This window comes from Notamacropus eugenii, chromosome 2 (assembly GCF_028372415.1).
Source record: "Notamacropus eugenii isolate mMacEug1 chromosome 2, mMacEug1.pri_v2, whole genome shotgun sequence".
Classification (NCBI taxonomy): Eukaryota; Metazoa; Chordata; class Mammalia; order Diprotodontia; family Macropodidae; genus Notamacropus; species Notamacropus eugenii.
Genome location: NC_092873.1, coordinates 524,766,058 through 524,788,502, shown reverse-complemented (window position 1 = coordinate 524,788,502; position 22,445 = coordinate 524,766,058). Strand labels below are relative to the sequence as shown.

General features: G+C 39.9%; 1 protein-coding gene across 3 annotated transcripts in view; it reads right to left on the bottom strand.

Annotated features, from left to right (window-relative positions):
* Window positions 1-349: 349 nt before the first annotated feature.
* The window catches only part of UBE2U (ubiquitin conjugating enzyme E2 U), an 82,718-nt gene continuing 60,622 nt past the window's right edge, over window positions 350-22,445 (bottom strand). For all 3 annotated transcript variants that reach the window (XM_072649733.1, XM_072649734.1, XM_072649731.1), the window contains 2 exons: window positions 10,310-10,413; window positions 350-696 (listed from right to left, as the gene is read on the bottom strand). In XM_072649733.1, coding sequence (XP_072505834.1) covers window positions 506-696; window positions 10,310-10,413 — 295 coding nt within the window. In that variant the 3' untranslated portion in view covers window positions 350-505. The remainder of the gene's footprint in view (window positions 697-10,309; window positions 10,414-22,445) is intronic.

Sequence of the window (22,445 nt, the reverse complement as noted above, 5' to 3'; positions counted from 1 at the left end):
CATCGCTCTTCTCAGACACCCCATGTTCTCATGCTGGCCCATAGTCTCAAACTGGAGCACTCCTAAACTGCAATACCTTTTAGTAGCCTAGAAACAACAGAGCTTAGAATTTTAGCAGGACTCATCCATTAATTTGTTCTTCTCACTACCCACCTTGCTACAGGTCCCATTGCCCCAGGGTATCCAGAGGGATCTCCATCTCCCTCCATTGGGTTGGTGTCCCTAGCTCTCTTGATCCCCTCAGTTTAAGCGAACCTGCATTTTGAACCACTTGCCCTGGACATCAATAGTACCTGTGACAGGTCTCAACATTTCTTAGTACAAAACACTGACACACATCACTAATCAGTTCTTTGTCTCCAATGAGCTCAATCTATATTTTAACTCTGCTCAGCAGGATGAGAAGAGGATTTCAGGACCAGAAGCAGCAGGGGACCAGCTCCACAAAGCGCCTCACCCTTGGGGAAGGCAGAAGAGAGTTCTTCCTTCTCCTCAGTTGTGAAGCTCAGTCTTCTAATGTAGTTGCATTAAGTTTGTCGGTCCAGGCTACCAGCTTTTCCACTTCTTTTTCCCAGGACTCATCCGTATCGTCACTTTCTCTGGGACTTCTATTTTTCTTCTTCTTCATCTTCTCTTTCCGCTTTTTGGTGACAATTTCTTCTTTACTTCCTGAACTCAAAACATTCACGTCTGTTTCTAGAAGTAAGAAAAATTCAAATACATTACAGATGTCAAAGTGAGAACTACTTTGGGGTTTGGGTACAGTAATAATGTACATTTTCAAAGTGCATCGAAGTTTCCCCAACAGAGACTTGCTTCATAACAGAACTTTGTGAGCATGGTGCTACCATTTGCAGATGAGGGAAAACTGAGATTCAGAGAGGTTAAGGCACATGCACAGAGTCAAAAAGCTAAGTATCGGAGTATTCCCTGGGTCCAGCTGAACTATCCTACTGTTTACATTCTGTTGTTTCTGAGGACTTCGTAAGAACATATCTTGATAATCTGAGTAAACTCTAGCAACTATTTTGGGAACAGAATTTCATATTTTTTGAACTTTATATTTTCTGTACCTTTCATTTTTTAATAAATATTTCATTGATTCCTTATTGTTTGCCTTCTCAGTGCAGGAGAGGAAGTGGAGGGAGGGAATTTGAAGCTTGAGATTTTTTGAAAAATGGACGTTAAAAACATTTTACATGTAATTGGAAAAAATGAAGTATTTCTAAAATAAATAAATATGCTATTGATTTCTTATATATCTCGGTCATGGCCCAATGACTCCAATAGGGAAGGGACTCCAACAGAACCCTCTCTTGTAACAAAGAAGCATATTTGAACAAAACAAACAAACCCAACACATTGGCCATATCTGTATACCTCATTCAGCTCCCAGAATCCACCACCTCTCTGCCAGAAAGAATGGAGGTGTGTGCTTCACCATTAGTCCTCTGAAGTGAAGATCACTCAATGCATTGAGGAGTTGTGGTGTCTTTCACTGTTGTTTTCCTTTTTTGTACTGTTACCTTTTATATTTTGTCATATAATCCCACAACAGCAGGAGCAATCTGATTGGAGCTGCAATAATCCTTGGATTTCCCCCGACATAATTACTAATATTTACTCTATACAATCAAATCACAAGTGTTTGAAAAGAATTTTAATTGCAGGTTCTTTAAGATGCTGGCATTCTGTAGTCAGATGAATTAAATTTCTGAAATCAATCACCAGAAAATATTTGATGAATAATGAATCAGCTTAATAATTAAGCAGCACTGTTACATAGAAGAGTGGCCCTGGACTTAAGAATTCTTGGGTGTGAACCCTACCTCTGACACATTCCAGTTGTATGACCATGGACAAGTCCCCAGTGATTCTCTAAGATTATACTTACAGACAATCTGCATTGATGAAGAAAGTTTCCCCACTAAGAGTTTCCTATGTTGGACCTACATAGGTCTGTCCCCTACCCCCTAAATAAACATATTGGGAGTGTTTCATAAGGTCATAGTTTTACATTGAGAACTGGAAGAGGAAAACCTAATTTATCAATGAGAAGACAGATTCAGAGATGAGAAGGGACTTGCCCATGTAAGGACCCTTAGTACAGGGTTCATGCTAATGCTTTTGAGTTCCCATTGCAACGTGGTACTCAACAATCATATGGCAATAAAAACAAAGTAGACATAACATATGGTGATTAGTATTATAGTTTCTTTAACATTACATATCAATTCTTAAAAAAACCAATAATCTACAAACGTAAGATAATTATCTTCACTATTTTCATTTTTATGATTATATTTGTTTACTTTTCTAATGTTTACGTTGTTTGGGGTGTTCACTAATTTAATAATTTATCTACCTCTCTATCTTTTGGAGGGAAGGAATGCCTCAAATACCTAGTTTTATTGACTCTTCCTCTTTTTCCTTGATGATCAAGCTCAGTATTGCAGGATATATTATTCAATTGACAAGCAAGTAATGAGATCAGGAAAAGAACTCTTATTTCAAAAATATACTTATAGCAACACCTTTTGTGGAGCAAAGAACTGGAAATTAAAGAGGGACCCATTAATTGAAGAATAAATGAACAGATAATGGTGTGTAATAGAATGCTATTGTGCTGTAAGTATATATATACATAATGTGTGTGTGTGTGTGTGTGTGTGTGTGTGTGTGTATTATATAGTAACAGTTTCAGAAGAACCTGGGAAAACTTGTATGAACTGATGAAGAGTGAAGTGAGCAGAACCAGGAGAAAAATTTCTACCATAACGACATTGTAAAGTCAATCAACTCAGAAGACTTTAAACACTCTGATTAATGCAACGACCAAACAAAATTCCACAGAACTTGTGATGAAATGAGCTGCCGATCTCCTGACACAGAAGTGATGAGAATCAGACTGAGATAAAACTGTTGGACACAGCCAATGCATGAATTAGTTGTACTTGATTATGCATATGTGTTACAAGGGTTAGAAACTATTTCACTGAGGATCCAACCCAATCAACCCCCAATCTCATTAAAAGCCCTTTAAGGTTTACAAAGTGCTTTACAAATATCATATATCATATACATATATATATATATATATAAAATGTATCACAACAACTCTGAAAAGTAAGTATTATTATGATCCCTATTTTACAGTTGAGGAAACAGTTTTACAATTGAGCCAGACACAGGTTAGATGACTTGGCCAGGGTCACAAAGCTAGTGAGTGTCTGAATCTGGATTTGAACTCAGGTCTTTCTGACTCCAGGTCTGGGGCTCTAGCTACTGAACCATCTAGTTGTCTTTCCTATAGTTAAACTCTCTCTCTCTCTCTCTCTCTCTCTCTCTCTCTCTCTCTCTCTCTCTCTCTCTCTCTCTCTCTCTCTCTGTTTCTCGCTGTCCCCCAAAGGCAAGAAGTAATTTGATTTCATAGGAAAGCCAGTCATTTTGATTTGAAGTGACTAATGAGAATCAAATACATGCTCTTGCAGATTATATACCAATATAACTTCAGAGAATGAAAAATGGGGAATGGAGAAATCTTGAGAGGCCAGAGAAGTTCCCTTTGTTCTAGGCTCAGCACTGGAGAAGGCCCTGGGAGAAAATCCAGAACAGAAGTATGGTAGGCTCTTGTACCTATGTATTTTGATTATTGTTATTGATGGTCTTTTGACCACCATTTTTGGCATTAATACTTTCAAAAATATTTTTTCCTGATTGTAGTATTTTCCTCTATTTTAGATACATTAAGAATATATCCTTCGGTTTTCTCACAATCGTGTTGAGCCAGAATACCCCATACCTTTGCCATATATTCCTGGTCTAATCCAGTTGCTTTACTCATCTTTGGTTTCTTTAGTGTTATTTCTAGCACCTTTATGAGCACATCTAGGATCACAGTGTTAGAGTCCAAGGATAGTGCTTCCACTGTCCTTGATGGTGAAAATGAGTCTTTTTTTATTAAAAAAAAAAAAGTGCAGATCTGTTCCATCTTTTCTTAGGTTTTTTGTCCTCCTAGTTTCAAATTCAGATACCCTCTTCTCAGTTGGATTTCTCACTAAGGTTTCTTGGCACTTGGAATTCAAAGCAAAGTAAAATTGTCCCTTTCCTTTAGAAGTGTGCATCCTTGAGGTGGGGGGTAGATTTAATGACTGCCCTGTAAGGCTACATCCTGCTGGAGTGGAATGACAGTTGGGTTTAAAATAAAAAAATGAACTGAATTCATTTCTCACCTCTGACACTAGCTTTATGGGTCTCATGCAACTCCCTAGGACTTGTCTATTAGGGGGAGTTCTACATAATGACAAAACCACAGACTCTTGTACTATATTGATCATTCAATGACCTAATTTCTCTCTTTTACTTAGTTGCACATGAAATATTTTTGGATAGTGAAGGAATGACAATGATATTCACAAATAGCCACCAGTCAAAAAGAAACACTTATCTCATGTTCCATCCAAATACACATTTTAAAAAGGCAAACTTTTGAAAAAAGGCAGCATTCAGTTAACGGTACTTGCTGAAAGGATCAAAGAAGTTGTGTGAGTGTGGAGGTAATAGGAACAGAGAGAGAAAGAGAAGGTGAAGGTGAGTGTCCATTAGAGGGCAATGGAAAACAACCGGTCACTCGTGAAGCCCAGGAATCATCATCATCATCATCTTCATCTGAATTGGAAGTTGGTGCTTTGGCTTGAGGAAGACCTTGTCTTCCATGAAGTGGAAGATTAGGGATCTTCTAAGGGATATGATGCCATTTGGGGACAGTAATAATAATAAATGCAGGATGGCTTAGGCTCAAGATTAGTGGTTGTAGAGTTCACAATAGCATGGCCTTGCTTCTAGAGGTATTTTCAGACTTCTACATTCCCTTGAGAAAGCTGGATTGTTCTCTTCTAATTGCTCAGAAAGTTGATGTTGCATTGCCAAGGTCTCCCTTAAGTGGTTGGTATTGTGTGAGTTATGTGGTACTTCTTTCACCACAAATGTATTCTACGTCAAAGTGCTTTGCAAACTTGTTATATAAATGCTATCTCTGATTATTCTTACTTACTGTGAGATCATGGGATGGATTGTGCATCCCAATATTATCTGACTTGAGAGTCAGACCCACCACTTCCTTCCATTATCAGAAAAATATTGACATTAAAAAGATGAGTGTTTGTTCCAGGGAGAAATATGATGTCATTCAAGGATTTTGAAATTTCCCCATGGCCATCTTGCTGCTCTCCTCATCATGTTCAATTGTGGACATAAATCAAAGTCTATTTTCAATGTCTGTCCAAAAGATTTACACTTATGTATGAGTTCTACATACTGCTTATCCAACTGCAGGTCAGAGACCAGAAGACAGGCATTCTTCATCCACTTGGTTTTTCCTGTGAGGATAATTAAGCCAAATTCTTTAGATGTGTATGAATCTCATTTAGGAGGTCCAGGGCTTGGTGCAATCAGCATGATGTCATCATCAAAAAGGAAGACTTGGAGGATCTCATCATCTATAGGGCATCCTTCTTCAACTTGAACTGGAGTGCTTATCAAACTCCCTTTCAGCTGGTTTTCTCTGCTTTATGAGACATTTCTTGTCATCTTCGACCATATTTCTCTCTTACATTTTACAAGTCAGTTATCTTCTCAGTCATCATTGCCTTTTCCTTCCACTTCTCTTCACTTGGCAAGTAAGCAAGTATTTGCTGATTAAGGCAATTTTGGGGTTGCTTTGGTCTGCTGTTATGTTGATGTTCATGTCTTTTTTTGGTTTTTGGAGCAAGCAGAGTTAAGTGACTTGTCCAGGGTCACATAACTAGTAAGTGACTGAGACCAGAGATGTTCATGTCTTTTTATCCATTCCTATTCTATCTTTCAACAGGAAAAGTAGCCAGATTAGAGGGTCAGGGTCTGAGTTTGAATACCACCTTTGAATGACTGCACCTCTCTGTTACTCAGTATCCTCCTCTGCAAAATGAGGAGGTTGGATGGAATGATCTCTGATGTCCTTTCCAGCCCTAGATCAGCTGAGCCATCTTAACTGCGAACTTTAGTTTCCATAAAATGATAGTGTTAGAGAATACAAAATCTCAACGATGGAAGGGATTTCATCGGTCATCTAGTCTATTTTATGTCCTGGACTCACCTGTAGACAGGCTGTCACCAGATTCTGTCCATAACGCCCCTGTCTGCCTCTTCACTATTACCTCTACCAGAGTTCTGCCTTCACCCTGTCTACTTGAGTACATTTAAAAAGAATTACTTACTGGTCTTTCTGTTGTCACTCTGTTTCTGTTGCTTTCCTTGTAAATCACATTCATTCTCTCCCGCATTTCTATTGGTTGGACCATTTGAGAAACAAATAATCTCTCCAGTTCTTGTTTTCTTTCTTAAAATAATTCAAACTCTTCTTTATTATTAAGAGTCCATCTTTTGTCCTCATGGTTAAGATCAGATTTGTAGGCTAGGTCTTCCTGGGCTATGTGCATCTTGAGCTCCATGACTCTTCAGAAGATATTTTCCATTATCTCCTCCTTTTTCCAGGGAGTGCAGAATAGTCTTGTATTCCTTTCTTTTGTATTTGAGATTCTTTCTAATGGCTTGCAGAACTCGTTTCTAAAGCAAATTTTTAAATTACTGTGTTTTGGAATTTGCAGCCTTGTGATTTTTCTGGAGAAGATCTGTGCAGTTGTTCAATTAGAATTTGATTTTCTGTGTCTAGAAGTTCTCCTCATCTGTTCTTTCTTTCATTATAGTGGTATAGATTTTTTGTCCTGTCATATATTTTTGGGAGGCCTATGATCTTTAGGTTCAAAAACATCCTGTCTTTGACTTCAGTAGGTTTTGCTTGTGTAGTGAGCATATGTTGTTTTAATGCTTCGTTTTGTTTTGTTTTGTGCTTCTGTACTAAGTTGTCTTTCACTTCTGTGCATTTGTATTACCAAATTATTGTTCTCTCTTTTGCTTCTTCTGTGAGTCTTTCCATTGTAAATTCAAATTTTTCTATTTTGCTGGGGTCTGCTCTCACAATTCTCATTTATCTTTTAAACCACTCAGAGACAGTGTGTTAGAATTCCATATCTTCTTGAAATTCCACAGGATCCTCTCTCTCATCAGGTATTAGATCATTTCCCTGTATTTTACAGTATTTATTCAGAGATGCCTGAACTAATTTTGATTCTGATAGCAGCATGCAATGTAATAACTATCTCCTCTGTATCATCTTAAAATTAGATGAGCATGCCAAATATGGCATTAGGTTGTGAGTTCCTCAAGGGCAGGGAGTGCCTTTTGCCTGTCTTTGTATCCCAGAGTTTAGCTGACTGCCTGGCATATTACTGGTAGGTTTTTAATAAATGCTAATGACTGACTAACTGACCTATGTCTTAATCAAAGTCATTGGGAAAAAAGCTGAACAACACAGGGCCAAGCACAGATGTATAATGAATTCCACTGAAGTTCAAATCAACACCAACTCTTTAACATCTACTCTTTGGTTCTGAACCATCTTAATCAAGCAACAAGCAATTTCTGACTCCACGTCGATGAATTCTGCATTTGCAATACACTTAACATTTACTACACAAGGAAAATATGAAAGACCTTGCCAAATGCTGAAATCCAAAGAATAATAATAGCTAACAGATACATAGCATTCTATTATGTCAATTATTATATCCACATCCAATCCCAAACAGCTCTACAAATATTCTACAGCTACATCTTCAGTTACTTGATTTCCAAAATTATTCAGCACAAGATTTTCTTAAAGTGGGCTGTTCTGGAGAATTATAGTGTCATTTGGATTTCTAAAAAAACAAATTGTTATGCAACTTCTCAAGAGTATCTCTCTGGTGAAAATAAAGGCAAGTTACACTCAGATGACAAGTGATGTGTGCATAAATTCTTCACAAGATTTAACAGTGCCTCTGAGAAATGGGGAGTGTTGGTTTGGGGGCTCTGCCCAGGGACTAGAGGCTGCCAGAAGTAGAGAGAAATCATCTATTGACATATGATTCTTTGCACTCCTTACTGAAAAATCATGTTTTGCAGCCACCAGCAGATGGCAGCAATGACCTTAGGAAATGGAGCAATGTATTATCTTTCAGCTACTTGGACCGTTGATCGCACGGTGGCCCTTGTGAAATATTTCAGACCATCATAGGCAGCAAGCTCACCTTAGCCCTGATAGGTCAAGGGCCTTTCTTTTCTTGCTCCCTAGTCCCTCTTGTGTTCAGTGCTGGAGAAAGCAAGAGAGCTGCCTTCAGATAGGTTTAAGGAATTAGACTTAACCACTCCGTGCCTCAGTTTCCTCTTCTGTAAAGTTGTAGGGGAAGGTTAGCCTAGATAGACTTTGAGATTACTTCCTATTAGATCTATGTAATTGTAAAAAAAAAAAAAAAGGCAAAATAAGGTTTGCTTATAAGAAATGCTTCCTAACATGGTACAGTGGAAAGGACCTTAGATTTAGAGTCAAAAATAGAACAGAATGCCTCGAAGGCTAACAAAGGTCTTTGAAGGTCATAGAAGGTCTTCAAGTAAATGTTAGATGACTATTTGCCTAGTATGTTGGTAAGGCAGTTCTTGGTAAGGTGTGGGCTACACTAGATGAACTTTGAAGTCCCTTCTAACATGGACCTGCTGTGGTCCAGTGATCTAGAGGGTGGCTTGCCCTTGGCTTACCCAAGAGTAACTGTTGTCTTTGTCCTTTGTTCTCAAAGGGTGCAACGACATCAAGATGATGACATGACCTGCAATTGACTTTGATTTGAGTGAGGGAGGGCTGTGCAAGGTCACCAACCTCACTTTCCCCTCCTGAGCCATCTGAATCCAGAGGCCTGATATTCATCAGGATGGCTGGAGATGGCCCAGGATGCAATGGGAGACCCTGGCCCTTTCAGGCCTAGGTCTTATAGCATTCTCACTTTGAGTGAGATACGCCCATTCAATGAATGGCTTCTTTAAGTAGCTGCTCAAGGGATGGCCCCTTTAATCAAAAAAAAAAAAAAAAAAAAAAGAATCAAGCTGGGAGAAGACCCTCAGGGTTCCTGGGTAAAAGAGAAACTGTTACCACCAATGCCAAGGTCTGTAGACAGGGCATGATTATTGGGTATGAGGACCAAGCCAACATAGCTGTGTCCTACTGTGCCTTTAAGAAAACTGGAAAGGTAGGAAGGTACTTTAAATGACAGTTTATATTTGATCCTGCAAATAAATAGCAGGGAGTCACTGGAGATTTTTGAGTGGTGACATGGTCAGACCCTCACTTCAGAAGAACCATCTGAGCAGTTGAGTGAGGAGAGATCTGAAGTGAGAACCCAGCTAGAAGGCCAGTGAGGAAGCCCAAGTGAGAGGTAAGAGTAAGAGTTGTGCTGATTGGTGCCTCCTCCCCGAAGAGGAACGAAATCGTAGTTTGCTGATATTCTATGCTAAGAGAAAAGTTTTCTGTCGTTTGACAGAATGAATCCTGAACTCAACAAAGCATCTCTCAAGATTTGTTAAATCAAATGACTACAACTTGCTTAGAGTGATTTGCAAAGGCACCAATGGTACCAATGGAAGAAAGGTACAGATACTAAGAATAATGAAATCACAGGTGGTGTTTTTATGACTGTTACAGCATTATGGCTATGTGAATTCATAACCACATGAATGATTAAAACCAAAGAGCTATTATTAATAGGTCAATGCTAACTTTTAAAGACCTCTCTGCTGGAATGGTTCAAGGATTTGTCCTTGACTCTGCACTGTTCAACATTTCATCAAAATTTTTAATGAAGATCAAATTTGCAGGTGACGCAAAACTGGGAAAGATGACTGTCACATTGGAATAAAAGGTTAGGATCCCAAGAGTTATTTAAAAGATATGCTAAATTTAACAAGATGTGATTTTAGACTTGATTTTAAAGACTTACATTTGAGGGGTTTTTTTTAAATCAATTTCCTGACTGTAAGATAGGAAAGATGTGGCAACGCTGAAAGAAAGACCCAGTGGATTTTTAGCAGGTTCAATATAGGCACACAAGTATGAAGGAGAAGCCAAAAAGAAAATCAATTCCATTTTAAGCTTTGTTAATAGAGGCACAGTAGACAGATTGTTTAAGATCATAGGGACCTGTACTCTACCATGGCCAAACCACATCTGTAATATATTGTGTTCTTGGAACACTTCTCGGGGTGGCATTTTGGGAAGAACATTGACAAACTGGTCAGGATCCAGAGGAGGACAAATAGGATGGTGAGTGGCCACCTTTCAATTTCCCTTTGGGTAAGTTAGTTTCATAAGTTCTACATACAAGAAGTTCAATTGGATTCAATTTACCTGGTGTGCAGATCTGTGCATTCTTGATGGATTGCATTAAACTTCTGTCTAATTTTGTAGGTAACCTATTTTCCCGAGCAATTCTAGCCATGATGGATTGAAATCTAGAAAGAGAAAAATAAATTGTCCAAATTTTAATTTTTTTCAATTAACCAAAATCTACCTTTTTTTCTTCCACCTGTTTCCCTCATTGAAGAAGAAAAACAAAATTCTTATAACAAATATACATAGTCAAGTGAAACAAATTCCTGAATTGGCCATGTCAAAAAAAAGTGTCGTTCATTACCCTAAGTCCATCACTTCTCAGTCAAAAGATGGGTAGTGGGGCATGTTTCATCACTAGTCCTTTGGCATCATGGTGGCCATTGCATTGGTCAGAGTTATCAAACCTCTCAAAGTTTTAGTTTTACAATATCATTATTAAACAAACCATTCTTCTGCTTGCTTTCCTCTGCATCAGTTCATAAAAGTCTTGCCAGTTTTCTCTGATGACATCTCTTTCTTGTGACACAATATTATTAACTTATTAATCCATTTACCTATTGATGTGAACTCTCTAACTGTCCAGTTCTTTGTTACTTATAAAAAGAGGTGCTGGAAATATTTTCGTACATTTAAGTTCTTTTCCTCTTTTGTTGACCTTTTTCCATTATAGGCATAATAGTAGCATATTGGGCCAAAAGTATATGCAGTTGAATAGCTTAATACCTTTGGGGCTGTAATTCCAAACTGCTTTCCAGGATGACTAGGCTAATCTTCAGTCCCATCACTAGTGTACATGTGCCCTTTTTCCTGCAGACCTTCCATCATGTCATTTTCCTTTGTTTTTAATCGACATTCTCAATATGTTGGATATGAGGGAGGAGAGAATTGCTTAATTTTTATTTCTCTAATTATTAATGATGTGAGACTTTTTTGATATGGTTATCAATAGTTTGGATTTCTTCCTTTGAAAACTGCTTGTTCATATTCTTTGACCATCTAACTCATGTATCTTTTTTAAAATGGACAATATTTTTTTAAAATATAGAAATGACCTGGAATGTGAAGTTTTGAAAGTTGTATCGCCACTGTGATTGAACTAATGCAAGTATGAAATCCAGTTATTTCCATGTGATTTCCAATGGCATGATCATTAAGAAACAAAGGATGGGAATTAACCAGAGAGTTAGTATTTCAAGAGTAAGAAATATAAGGTCATTCTAGAATTTCAGAATCTTAGAGGTCAGCTAGCCCAATCAGTGAGTATACGGACCTATAAGTTCAATGTTATTTTCCTTCCAGGTGAGAAAGCTCCCTCTACCAACAGAGGCTGGCACTGTTTCCACAACATACAGGCCCGAGAGTTGCCTAGAGGACCACAGTCACAGTATATGTCAGAGCATAACTTGAACTCTGACTTTCTTAACTCCAAGGTCAGCTCTCTACACACTACACCACATTGCCTCTCAGTTCAGCCAATACCTGAACATGTCTCCTTCCCTCCCCAGTTCCCTTTTTGTCATCACTAAAACTAGTCTTTCAATCTTAGTATGAAGACCTTCAATGAATGGGAACCTATTTCTACCTCTCCTTTCTAAGGCAGCACATCTCTCTTTAGAGATTCTCTTACTGTTAGGAAATCTTTCCTTCAGTTAAGCCCATATCTACTTCGGCAATGTCTGCCATTTGGTCCTGGGTCTGTATCAGCAGAACAAATCTAATTGTTTTTCTCCAAATCCTCTTTCAGTATGGGACTACAGTTTTCATATCTTCCTTCCCCTTGAGTCCTCACTTCTACAGGCATATAACTACACCTACAGTTAATAACAGTTCATATGGGCTCATCAACAAACATTTGCATACACGATAATTTAAAAAACCTGAAACAATCATTCTTTAATTTTGTTTGTTTTTTAAGTATATATTCATTTTGACAAACAAGTAATGAAAAGTCCCATGCGTGTCCACGTTCCCTTCTGATGTTCTTCTGTGTGTATCCTAAGATAAGTTGCTGTCACAATCAGGTCATTTAAATCTCACAAGATCCTCCTATACTTTCTGTAATTTTTGTATGCCTCAGTTCTTATGCTGAAACAATGATTTATTATGTTCCTCTATCACATTTCATTTCATTTAGATAGTCCCCAAGGGCAACTAGGTGGTGCAGTGGATGGAGCACCAGTGCAGGAGTCAAAAGGACCTGAGTTCAAATCTCACCTCAGACACTTGACACTCACTAGCTGTGTGACCTTGGGCAAGTCACTTAACCCCAGTTGCCTCCTCCTGGGTCATCTCCAGTCATCCTGATAAATATCTAGTCATTGGATTTAGATGACTCTCGAGGAGAAGTGAAGCTGGTGACCTACCCAGCCCTCCCTCATTCAAAACAAAAAAGTCAAGTGCAAATCATGTCATCATTTCTCTGATGGCACGGTCTTCTTCGGCAATGAAGGGCGAGCACACACACAGATAGTCCCCAATTGTGGAACAATATATTGTCTTTCTGCCTTTGTGAATTAATTTTTTAAAGATGTTCTCAATGCCTATAACATCTTGAGTCTATGGTCTTTATGGATAGATAACCAGGTGATATAGAAAACAAGTTTCATGTCTTATCTTTCATTTCTTATCATATAATGCCATGTTCAGTCCAGTCATTTTTCAATTGTGTCCAACTCTTCGTGACCCCATTTGGGGTTTCCTTGGCAAAGATACTATAGTGGTTTGCCATTTTCTTCTCTGGCTCACTGTATAGATGAGGAAAACTGAGGCAAACAAGGTTAAGTGACTTACCCAGGGTCACACAGCTAATAAGTGTCTGAGGTCAGATTTAAATGCAGATTTTCCTGAGTCCAGGCATGATGCTCTACTCACTGAACCATCTAGCTGTTCTAATATACTCCTATAATGCCATAATGTTAAAAAAAAAAAAGATTGCAGGAATTTTCAGCTTTACTAGCAATATAAGATGAACCTGACTCTGAGGTCAACTTTCTATCAGCCATGCCATTCTGTCTCTTTTGACCAATCAGTAGAATTTTTACACCCATCTTTTACTAGAAATTTTTTCCAATGTTTTCCATTTTTTCCATTCTTTTATTTCCTGATGCTTTGTGCAAATAATCTTTATCTTTATATAATTGATGCCATCTGTTTTGTCCCCTATAATTTCCTGTGATCCCAGTAATACATTTCACTGGCTTTCCCAGGACAAATCTAGGTAGGTATGGAAAGGCCATCATCAAGAAGTTAGTCAGTGGGCTATGAATTCTTTGGCCATGACAACTCATGAAACAAATGGCCTTTGGTGCTCTGCAGCTCCTTTCTGATTCTGCATGATGGTGGCAAAGTGTCTGAGAAATACTTGAAAAGTACGTTTTTTATATCAGAAAGTATTTGAAAAGTACAGAAAAGACAGAAGGTACTAAGGATCATAGGGTTTTTTCCCCTACATACAACAATTTTTTCAATCAATGAAAATCCAATTCTATTTTATTTCCCTCCTAACTCCTCCATGCCCTCTCCTCCCAATTGAGAAAAGAAAAACAAAATCCATTACAAACATGTATAGTCAAGCAAAACTAATTCCTGTCTTGGCCATGTTCAAAAAAATATTCCTCAGTCTGCATAATGAGTCATCTCTCCGTCAGGAAGTGGGTCAGATGTTTCATCATGACTCCTCTGGAATTTCGGTTGGTCACCGCAGTGATCAGCTTCTAAGTCTTTCCAAATTCATCTAAGTCTTCCTGGGTTTCTCTGAAACCATCACTTTCATTTTTTCCCACCCCATTCATATACTCTAAGTTATTTAGTCATTCCCCACTGACGTCTTCTGTTTGATATCAGAAGGAAGATGCAGAGAGTGAAAGTCTCCAAGTTTCTTTTTATAGGGATTTACAAAAACAACTGGCCAAGCATGAGTCAAGTCAATAGGCACAAGGAAGCAGGGAATTAGCTGAGGAACTAGAAGTGCCCCAAGCAGGAGCTTTCACTTGCTAAGGGGCTTAGAGAGTAAACCCAGGTAAACAAAAGAGTGAGTTCCTCAGGCAAACAGACCTCACAGTCCATGGAGAACTGTCCACTGAGGTGCTAAGACCATGGCACAGGAAATCCCAGACAGGAGTGGGATGTGGACACAGTGCTAGGCTAGCTTCTTTATTCCCCGTCGGCCACTGAAAAGCTGTGGGACTCTAGGCAGGGCACTTAATCAATCAACCAATATTTCCTAAGCACCTTCTGTGTTTCAGGCACTGTGCAAAGCCTGGGAATGCAGATACACAGAATGGAATAATTCTGCTCACAAAGGGCTTATATTACAAGTATACACACACATATATTTACATTTACACACATATTTACATATATACACACACAAACACACACTCATATACATATACACATATACATGCACTCTTATCTTCCCATATATGTACACCTGTAATAAATACATATTAATAATTTTGTGGGATTAAGAATTAAGTATGATAACTTACAATAAAAATGGAAAGAACAAATACACCTACACAAAATAGGTAAATCCAAGGTCGCAAGAAGGGAGGGGATTCGCATTTGGAGGATAATAAGCTCACATCATCCACCATTGCAGCATTTTACGTTATCCCATTTGATGCTTGCAACCACAAGGTAAGGTAAGTGATGTCATCTAGAAAGAGTAGGGATTTTTTTTTTGGGGGGGGGGGGAGGGAGAGGTGTGATTCCCGAGAGCAGAAGGACTAATCAGGAGAAGTTGCAGGAAGGCCTGTTTCAGCTTGACTCAGAGCTGCACTTTCCAATGATTCAAGATGTCCAACAAGGTGACAGCTCATTTCCCAAGGGACTGAGTTTCCTGTCAATGGGAATGTCCAAGAAGATGTTAAATAGCTGCGCATCAGGATGGTACTGATATGATTCTTGAGAATATTGCCCTGCTGAAAAGGGCATTTGAAGATCTGGTTCCAAGGGCTGGGAGATCTTGAGCTAGTCACAGCTCCTTTGGGCTTACATTCCCTCATCATTACATTCCTAGATGACTCCCTAGGACCTAAATCTATGATCCTATGCCCTCCAAGGTCCCTTGTAACATTTTTAGTCTTTATATGATTCTTTCTTGCCACAAGATGGCACCCAAGACTTAGACTTTGGGGGCCAGAAACCATGGTATAAGAAGACCAGGTCAGACTCACAACTTCATAGGATCATAGATTTAAGGCAGAATGCTCTTTGAAGGTCATCTAGTCCAGTGTCTTCCCTACTGAGCTTTACGGATGAGAAAACTGAGGCCCCTAGAAGTTAAATTACTAGCCTAAGGTCTCACAGAAAGAAAGTAGCAGAGCTTGGATTGGAACCAAGGAACTCTGGCTCCAGACCCACATCCATTTCAGTGCTTCCAGGGGTCATCTAGTCCAATCCGTTTACTGTAAAGTTGAGCAAACTGATCTCATATGGAGCAATACTTCGATGTTGCTCTACACACCTGCCACCTAAGACCAAAGCAAGTTAGAAAATATCAACTCTCAACTTTTGTTCAACTTGAATCATTCTTATGGGAAAAAAAGAATTAAAAATCACTTGCTTCCTTGGATCATAGATTGAGGTCTAGAAGGGACCTAAGGGCCTTTATCTTGTCCAATCTCCCCATTTTATAGATGAAAATATTGAGGCCCAGAGGATTGCGTGGCTTGCTCAAAGTCCTGCAAGTAGTAACTGAAAGTGCCATGTCCTCTGATTATCACTGTTCCGCTTTCCACTCATAGCACAATGGACGGAGCTGAGGACCTAAGTTCAAATCTGTCCTCAGACATTTACCAGCTCTGCATCCCTGAACAAGTCACTTTACCACTGCCTGCCTCAGTTTCCAGCTATATGACCTTGGGTGAGTCATTTAACCTCTGTTTCAGTTTCCACATTTGCAAAATGGACATAAATAAAAGCTCCTGTTTTCAAAGGTTGTGGTGAAAATAAAATGAGACAACGTTTGTAAAGTGTTTTGCAAACCTTAAGTGCTATCTGTCATTGTTATTATAACATTAGCTTCCCTGCACTGTCTCATTTGAAAATTGTGAGATTGGAAAAAAAGATTGATAAGGTTCCTCCAAGCTATCAAGTTCTATAATTCTGTGGTATAGACTCCCCTGAAATCAGGAAGAAGCCTCTAAGAACACATGAGTCCTACTCAAACTTAGACAGGGCTCATTTTTACCCAAATCCTCTTCTCTTCCAGACTTTCTTAATACTGTCAAGGGACCACTGTCCTCCCTATCTCCCAGCTTCCCAGTCACAGCATCAGCCTTAAGTCATCCCCACATAGCTGGCCAGGCTTTGTCATTTCTTTCTACACAACACCTCTCAGATACTGGCCCTCTGTCCACTCACACAATCATCCCTCCTCTAGTTCAGCCCCTCATCACCTCTTGCCAGGACAATCACAACACCTTCCTAGCTAGCCTCCCTTACTTGTCTCTCCCAATTTATCCTCCACTCAGCAGATATAAGCACGTTACTTCACTACTCAGTAAACTCTAGGGGCTCACTATTACCCCCAGGATCAAGTATAACATATCATTGGCATTGAAAGCTCTTTACCACCTGGTGCACTCCCTATCTCTCTATTCCTTCTATGGTCCAGCCAAATTGGCTAGTCTGTTGTTCCTCACATGACAAGCTCCATCTCCAGCCTCCACACCTTTGGGTCAGCAGCCTTCCATTCTTGCGATGAAACCTTCCTTACCTCCACTCTTAGAACCTTTTTCCTCCTTGGAGACTCCACTGAAGGGCCGCTTTCTTCATGAAAACTTTCCAAGACTCCTAAGTGCTAGCCAGTGCTTTCTGTCTGAGCTAACCTCTCATTTCTCCGCTATGTATATTAAGTGTACATTGTTATTTATATGTTCTCTCCCCATTAGAGTGTGAGCTCCTTGAGGCCAGGGACTGTTTGTACTTTCACTCTGTATGCCTGTGATATTACTAAGGGATTAGAAGATGTTTCTTGGTTTCCTGAATACACCACAACACTTCCTCAAGGCGTTTTGGCATGAATAATGCTGTTTATTTCAGAACTTCAAGACTGATCCTATCCTGTCATGGCCTTTGGGAACCAAAGATGCCTCCTTGCCTGGACACAGCATCAGAAAAGAATTTGAGCAGAATCACGCTGGCAGTCATTGATGTTTGTCGATAAGCTCTTAAATGTCTCACAGTCCTTTACATTCGTTACTTCATTTGACCTTTCCAAATAACCCTGGGAGGAAAGAGTTATGGGTATTGTATCTACTTTCTTGTACCTTTAAGGACATTTGCCACACTGTAGGGGCAGCTTGGTGGTGCCATAGTGCATAGAGAGCTAGACCTAGAGTCAGAAAGATTCATCTTCCTGAGTTCAAATCCAGCCTCACACACTTACTACCTGTATGAGCCTTGGCAAGTCACTCAACACAATTTCTCTCAGTTTCCTCACCTGTAAAAATGAGCTGGAGAAGGAAAAGCCAAGAAAGTCCCAAATGGAGTCACAACGTGACTGGAATCACTCAACAGCAGCAAGCCACACTGTACTTAGTAATGATTAGTCCTTGTTACAGGGTTTCTCGTCTAAATGGGGCCATGTGGAAATCATAATTGACATCAAATTACTTTGTAAAAATCAATTGCACAAGTACAAGATGGAGGAGACATGGCTAGACAATAATGGTTCATGAGAAAAAAGATCTTGGGACCTTGGTAGACTGCAAGTTCAAGATGAATCAAGAGCGAGGAATAATAAATAATGATGTACTATGTATGATATATATTATACTGTATAAACATATATCTGTATGGACATAACCATATATTGATAGACAGATAGATTTGGAAATAAAGATGTATGGATAAGATTGATCTGTCTATCTATCTATCTATCTATCTAATCTCTCTATCTATGACCTACGCTTACATCGACATCAGGAATTCCCACTATTAAGGCAAATCAGAAACTCTTTTGCAGCTTATGATTTCAGATCATTGCCTAGAGAAGAGGCAGCAGACAGAGGCCACCTGTCACCTACCACTTGCCACACTTCTTGGTGCTGCCAGAACCAGATTACAAGGTAATTGGGAAATATTAGCAAAATACATAAATATTAAATAATAAAAACAGATTATATCACATTTTAAAACTAAGAACCCACAGGGATCCTTCTGTACAGATTAGAGACCTGAGTGTGACCTGATTGACCTAGAGCACCAAGAGGTCAATGACTCATCTAGGATCACAGGAACAGTATGTGCCAGGGGCAGGACTCGAACTCTGATCCTTTTGGCTTCAAGTCTGACTCTTCATGTCCTTGATCTTGATGACTCTCCAGGGACACAGATACTTCTTACAAAGCAAACTGTGCAGACAGAAGTCTATAAGTACTGTCCTCTTCCTCTTTCTTTGCATAGATTGTGATGATTAAATCCACTACATATGTGTATACATACACATACATATATACACACATATATGTATATGTGTGTGCATTTCAATAGAAACTTTATGGGCCATAACTGGGAAGAAGCTAGTCTGGTTATCTCTATCCTGGTCAAACAATATCACGAGGATTACATTAAGCTTGGGCTGGTGCATTTTGGGGAGCTGTCTGACAGCCTGGGTCATAGAACTAGAAATGTGAGATGTTAAAGAGACTAGATATGAGGTCATGAGAAGATCAAGGGGGAGGAGTGGAGAAGAGAAAACCTGGGAAGGACACGCCTGCCATCTGAGAGAGATGGAAAGGCTGCCATGAGCAGCAGGGCCCACACTTGTTTCCTTTGCCTCTAAAGGAAGGAATGAGGAGAAGTGGAAAGAGCTGATGACAGGAAGATCCAGGCTTGGAGGGAGAAAAGCCTCTTCACAACAAATAGAGCTTGCCCTAAGTGGACTAGATGGCCAGAGGTGGTCGAAAACAGACCATCACCACAGTCCTCTCCAAGTCAAGGCTAGAGAAGAACTTAGGATCAGAGAAGCAGTTTGGACTGCATGAGCTCTGAGGTGCCATCCAACTCAGATTCTAGGATTTTATAATAAACAAATATTATATTTTATGCCTGTTTTGAGGGCACCTTTAGTGACAATAGTTGCATCTGCATGGTGCTTTAAACTTTAAACAAAGTTGAGAGAGAGAGGGGAGAGAGAGAGAGAGAGGGAGGGAGGGAGAGAGGGAGGGAGGGAGATATGGAGAAAGAAGGAGGGGGAGAAAAAGAAAGAGAGACAGAGACAGAGAGGAGAGACAGAAAGGGGGGTAGGGTAGACAGACCAAATCTTTATATAGAGTTCTCACTATGTGCTAAGAACTGTCGATACAAATACAAACAATCCCTACCCTCAAGGCACTTCCTTGCCAAAGGAAAAGACAATGCATAAATGGGTTGGAGAAGAGAAGACATGGTGAAGAGGAGGCCCCAAATCGGCAAGAAGGATGGATTTGTGCAAAGCAAGACCAAAGCTCACCTATGAGACTTGGAGCATCCAGGGAACAAGGTCAAAGTTCCAATGGAAAGAAGATCAAGAGGGAGGGAGATTGAGTCCATGGCAAGTGGTTTGGAGAAGAGAAGGCCAAGAAAAGGGCCCACAATAGGTAGAGTCTGGTCCCAGACAGCTCAGCTACCCTGTGAAGTAGTCATCATGGATAGTATTCTTACTCACATTTCACAGTTGGGGGAAACTGAGGCACAGAAAGGGCAGTAACTTTGCCCATGCTCATACTGCTTATCCATTGTCAGAGACAGCATGTGAACCCTGCTCTCTGTTGACTCCAAGTCCCCCTCCCCACTTTTCCCACTACATCATGCCTGGGTCTTCCAATTATGTTTCATAAAATATAGGTAATTCAAGCCACAGACAGCCTGAATAATAATTTACGTGGTCATCAGAAGCATTTATTGGCATCTCTTTGTTTCAACTACTGTAACGAGTAGCATGATTAAGGTCATAATCTATCTAGGAACATCTCAAGATCTCCTGGCTAAAACAAAGCAAAGCAATGGTTGTTATCAATAAGACTGTGGTTCTTTGAGTCCCCAGCTCTTAGCATAAAGTCTGCCACATAGTAGGTGCTTAATTAGTGTTTGAGGATGCTGGTTCTTGTCAATTAGGAAACCAAGGACCTGAACTCAATACATACTGGGTGATCTAGGAACAATCATCTCCTTCTCTAGGCCTCAGTTTCCTCAATCATAAAAATAGAATACAAAGTATGGACTAGTTGATTGCTAGCATCCCTTCTTGCTCTAAGTCTGTGATTCTATGAATTATTTTCTTATTTAGGGATCAGTCTTGAATATTGACATTCTTCTGACCTTTCTTATATAACCAGACCTTTGTATTTCAAAATCTAACCACAAGAGAATATTCCTGTCAGCCCATGAAAAGTACTGAGGAACTGGCCAGCCTAAAGTTCGAGTATGTTTTTAACTAATGAAATCCACAGCTGAAACGCAGAAAATACAGTGCTCCAAAGAGGTTTTCATCAGCCACCAGATGGCATTGAGTGTGAGAGTTTTCCCCTGACAGGGTCATCAGGCATACAGCAATTTGTCCTAAGCCTTCACAATAACCCAAGGGGAAGCCGGAGAGGGCTCCAGGAGCTCACAACTGCCTCCGCCACATGGCCAAGTGGACAGGGAAGTTGAAAGTGACAAGATCTGACTTTTCCTGAGTTGGGGGGCATGGGGGATTCTGGGGGATTGCATAATGAATCGATTAGCCAAGAAATAAAACAAAGCCGTTCTGTTACAGGAAATCAGAAAGGAAGTCGGGTCGGAGAAGAATTAACCTCCTCGTCTAGAAGGCTTCTTCCACTCTCAAAGAAGCCCCACACTGGCCGTCAGGAAAGGGCAGGCTTGTACCACCTTCCAGTTCCACTTAATACAAGCTGCTCTCTTGCTTCTAATTCATTTTGAAAGCAGAAAAATATCAAAGAGGAGGGGAAAAAAGCATTCCTTCAATTTGGACTTCAAGAAAAGTTATTGCTGAAGTCAACCAAGAAAAGAAAATCAGATGGAAAATGTAGTTTGAATTATACTATTAAAGGTAAAAGAGGGAGGGTTTCAGGAGGGTTTGAGTCCTGCAGAAATCCAAAGTACTGAATGATGCTGTTGTGAAGGTGTCCAGATTTACCTTCTCTAGATCACAGTAGTTGGGGTCTTCTTTACTAACATTTACTACCCATGTGGCCTTGGGCAGTTTGGCTTCTCTGGGCTCTGGTTCCCTCAATTGTGAAATAAAGAGGTGGGATGAGGCAGGCTTTGCGGTCTCTTTAAGCTCTAGAGCTGGGATCCATTGACTAGATGATCCCAGGGCCATGGAATCACAGATGATGGAGCTGGAAGGGACTTTAAAGGCCCTGAGTCTAATCTCATTTTATAGATGAGGAAACTGAGGCTGAAACAGGCTAAGTGACTTGTTCAGAGTCCTACAGGTTGTCACTGGCAGCACTGGGATTTGTACTCAGGCTCCCTAATGACAAATTCAGTACTCTTTCTTTATATATCATGAATTGCCTCTGGTTCTGAATCTAGAATACTGGAGGTGGTGCAGTTTGGAGTCAGCAAGACTTGAGTTCAAATCCAGCCTCAGACACTTACTAGCTGTGTGACCCTGGGCAAGTCTGTTTACCTCAGTTTCTTCATCTGTCAAATGAGCTAGAGAAGGAAATGGCAAACCACTCCAGCATCTTTGACCAGAAAACCCCAAATAAGAACAAAATGAGTCAGACACAACTGAACAATGAGTCTATTGAAGAACATGCATGGTTATTCAGACTTGTGCTTTCATTGACATAGGTTACTCCCAGTGTGGGAACTCCACCTATGTGTGTGGGTCAGCCACTCACCTGTAAATCAAAGTTTTATTAGAATGTTTCCTTAGATACTGAGACCTTTAGTGACAGGCCAGAGTCACCCAGCCAGTATGCATTAAAAAGTGGGGCTGGAACCTAGCTTTTCCTGACTCTAACAACCCTTTGCCCAAAGCACATGGTGCTCACCCAGGAGGTATTTTAGAAGACCATATTGAAGTGTTAGAAAGTGAAAATTCAAGAAAAAGACATCTGAGGACCTTAGCTCTAAGGCAGCTGCTACAGAGAGAGCTCTGTAAAAACAATAAATAGGCAAATAAATGTTTGTCTGCAGCCATGAA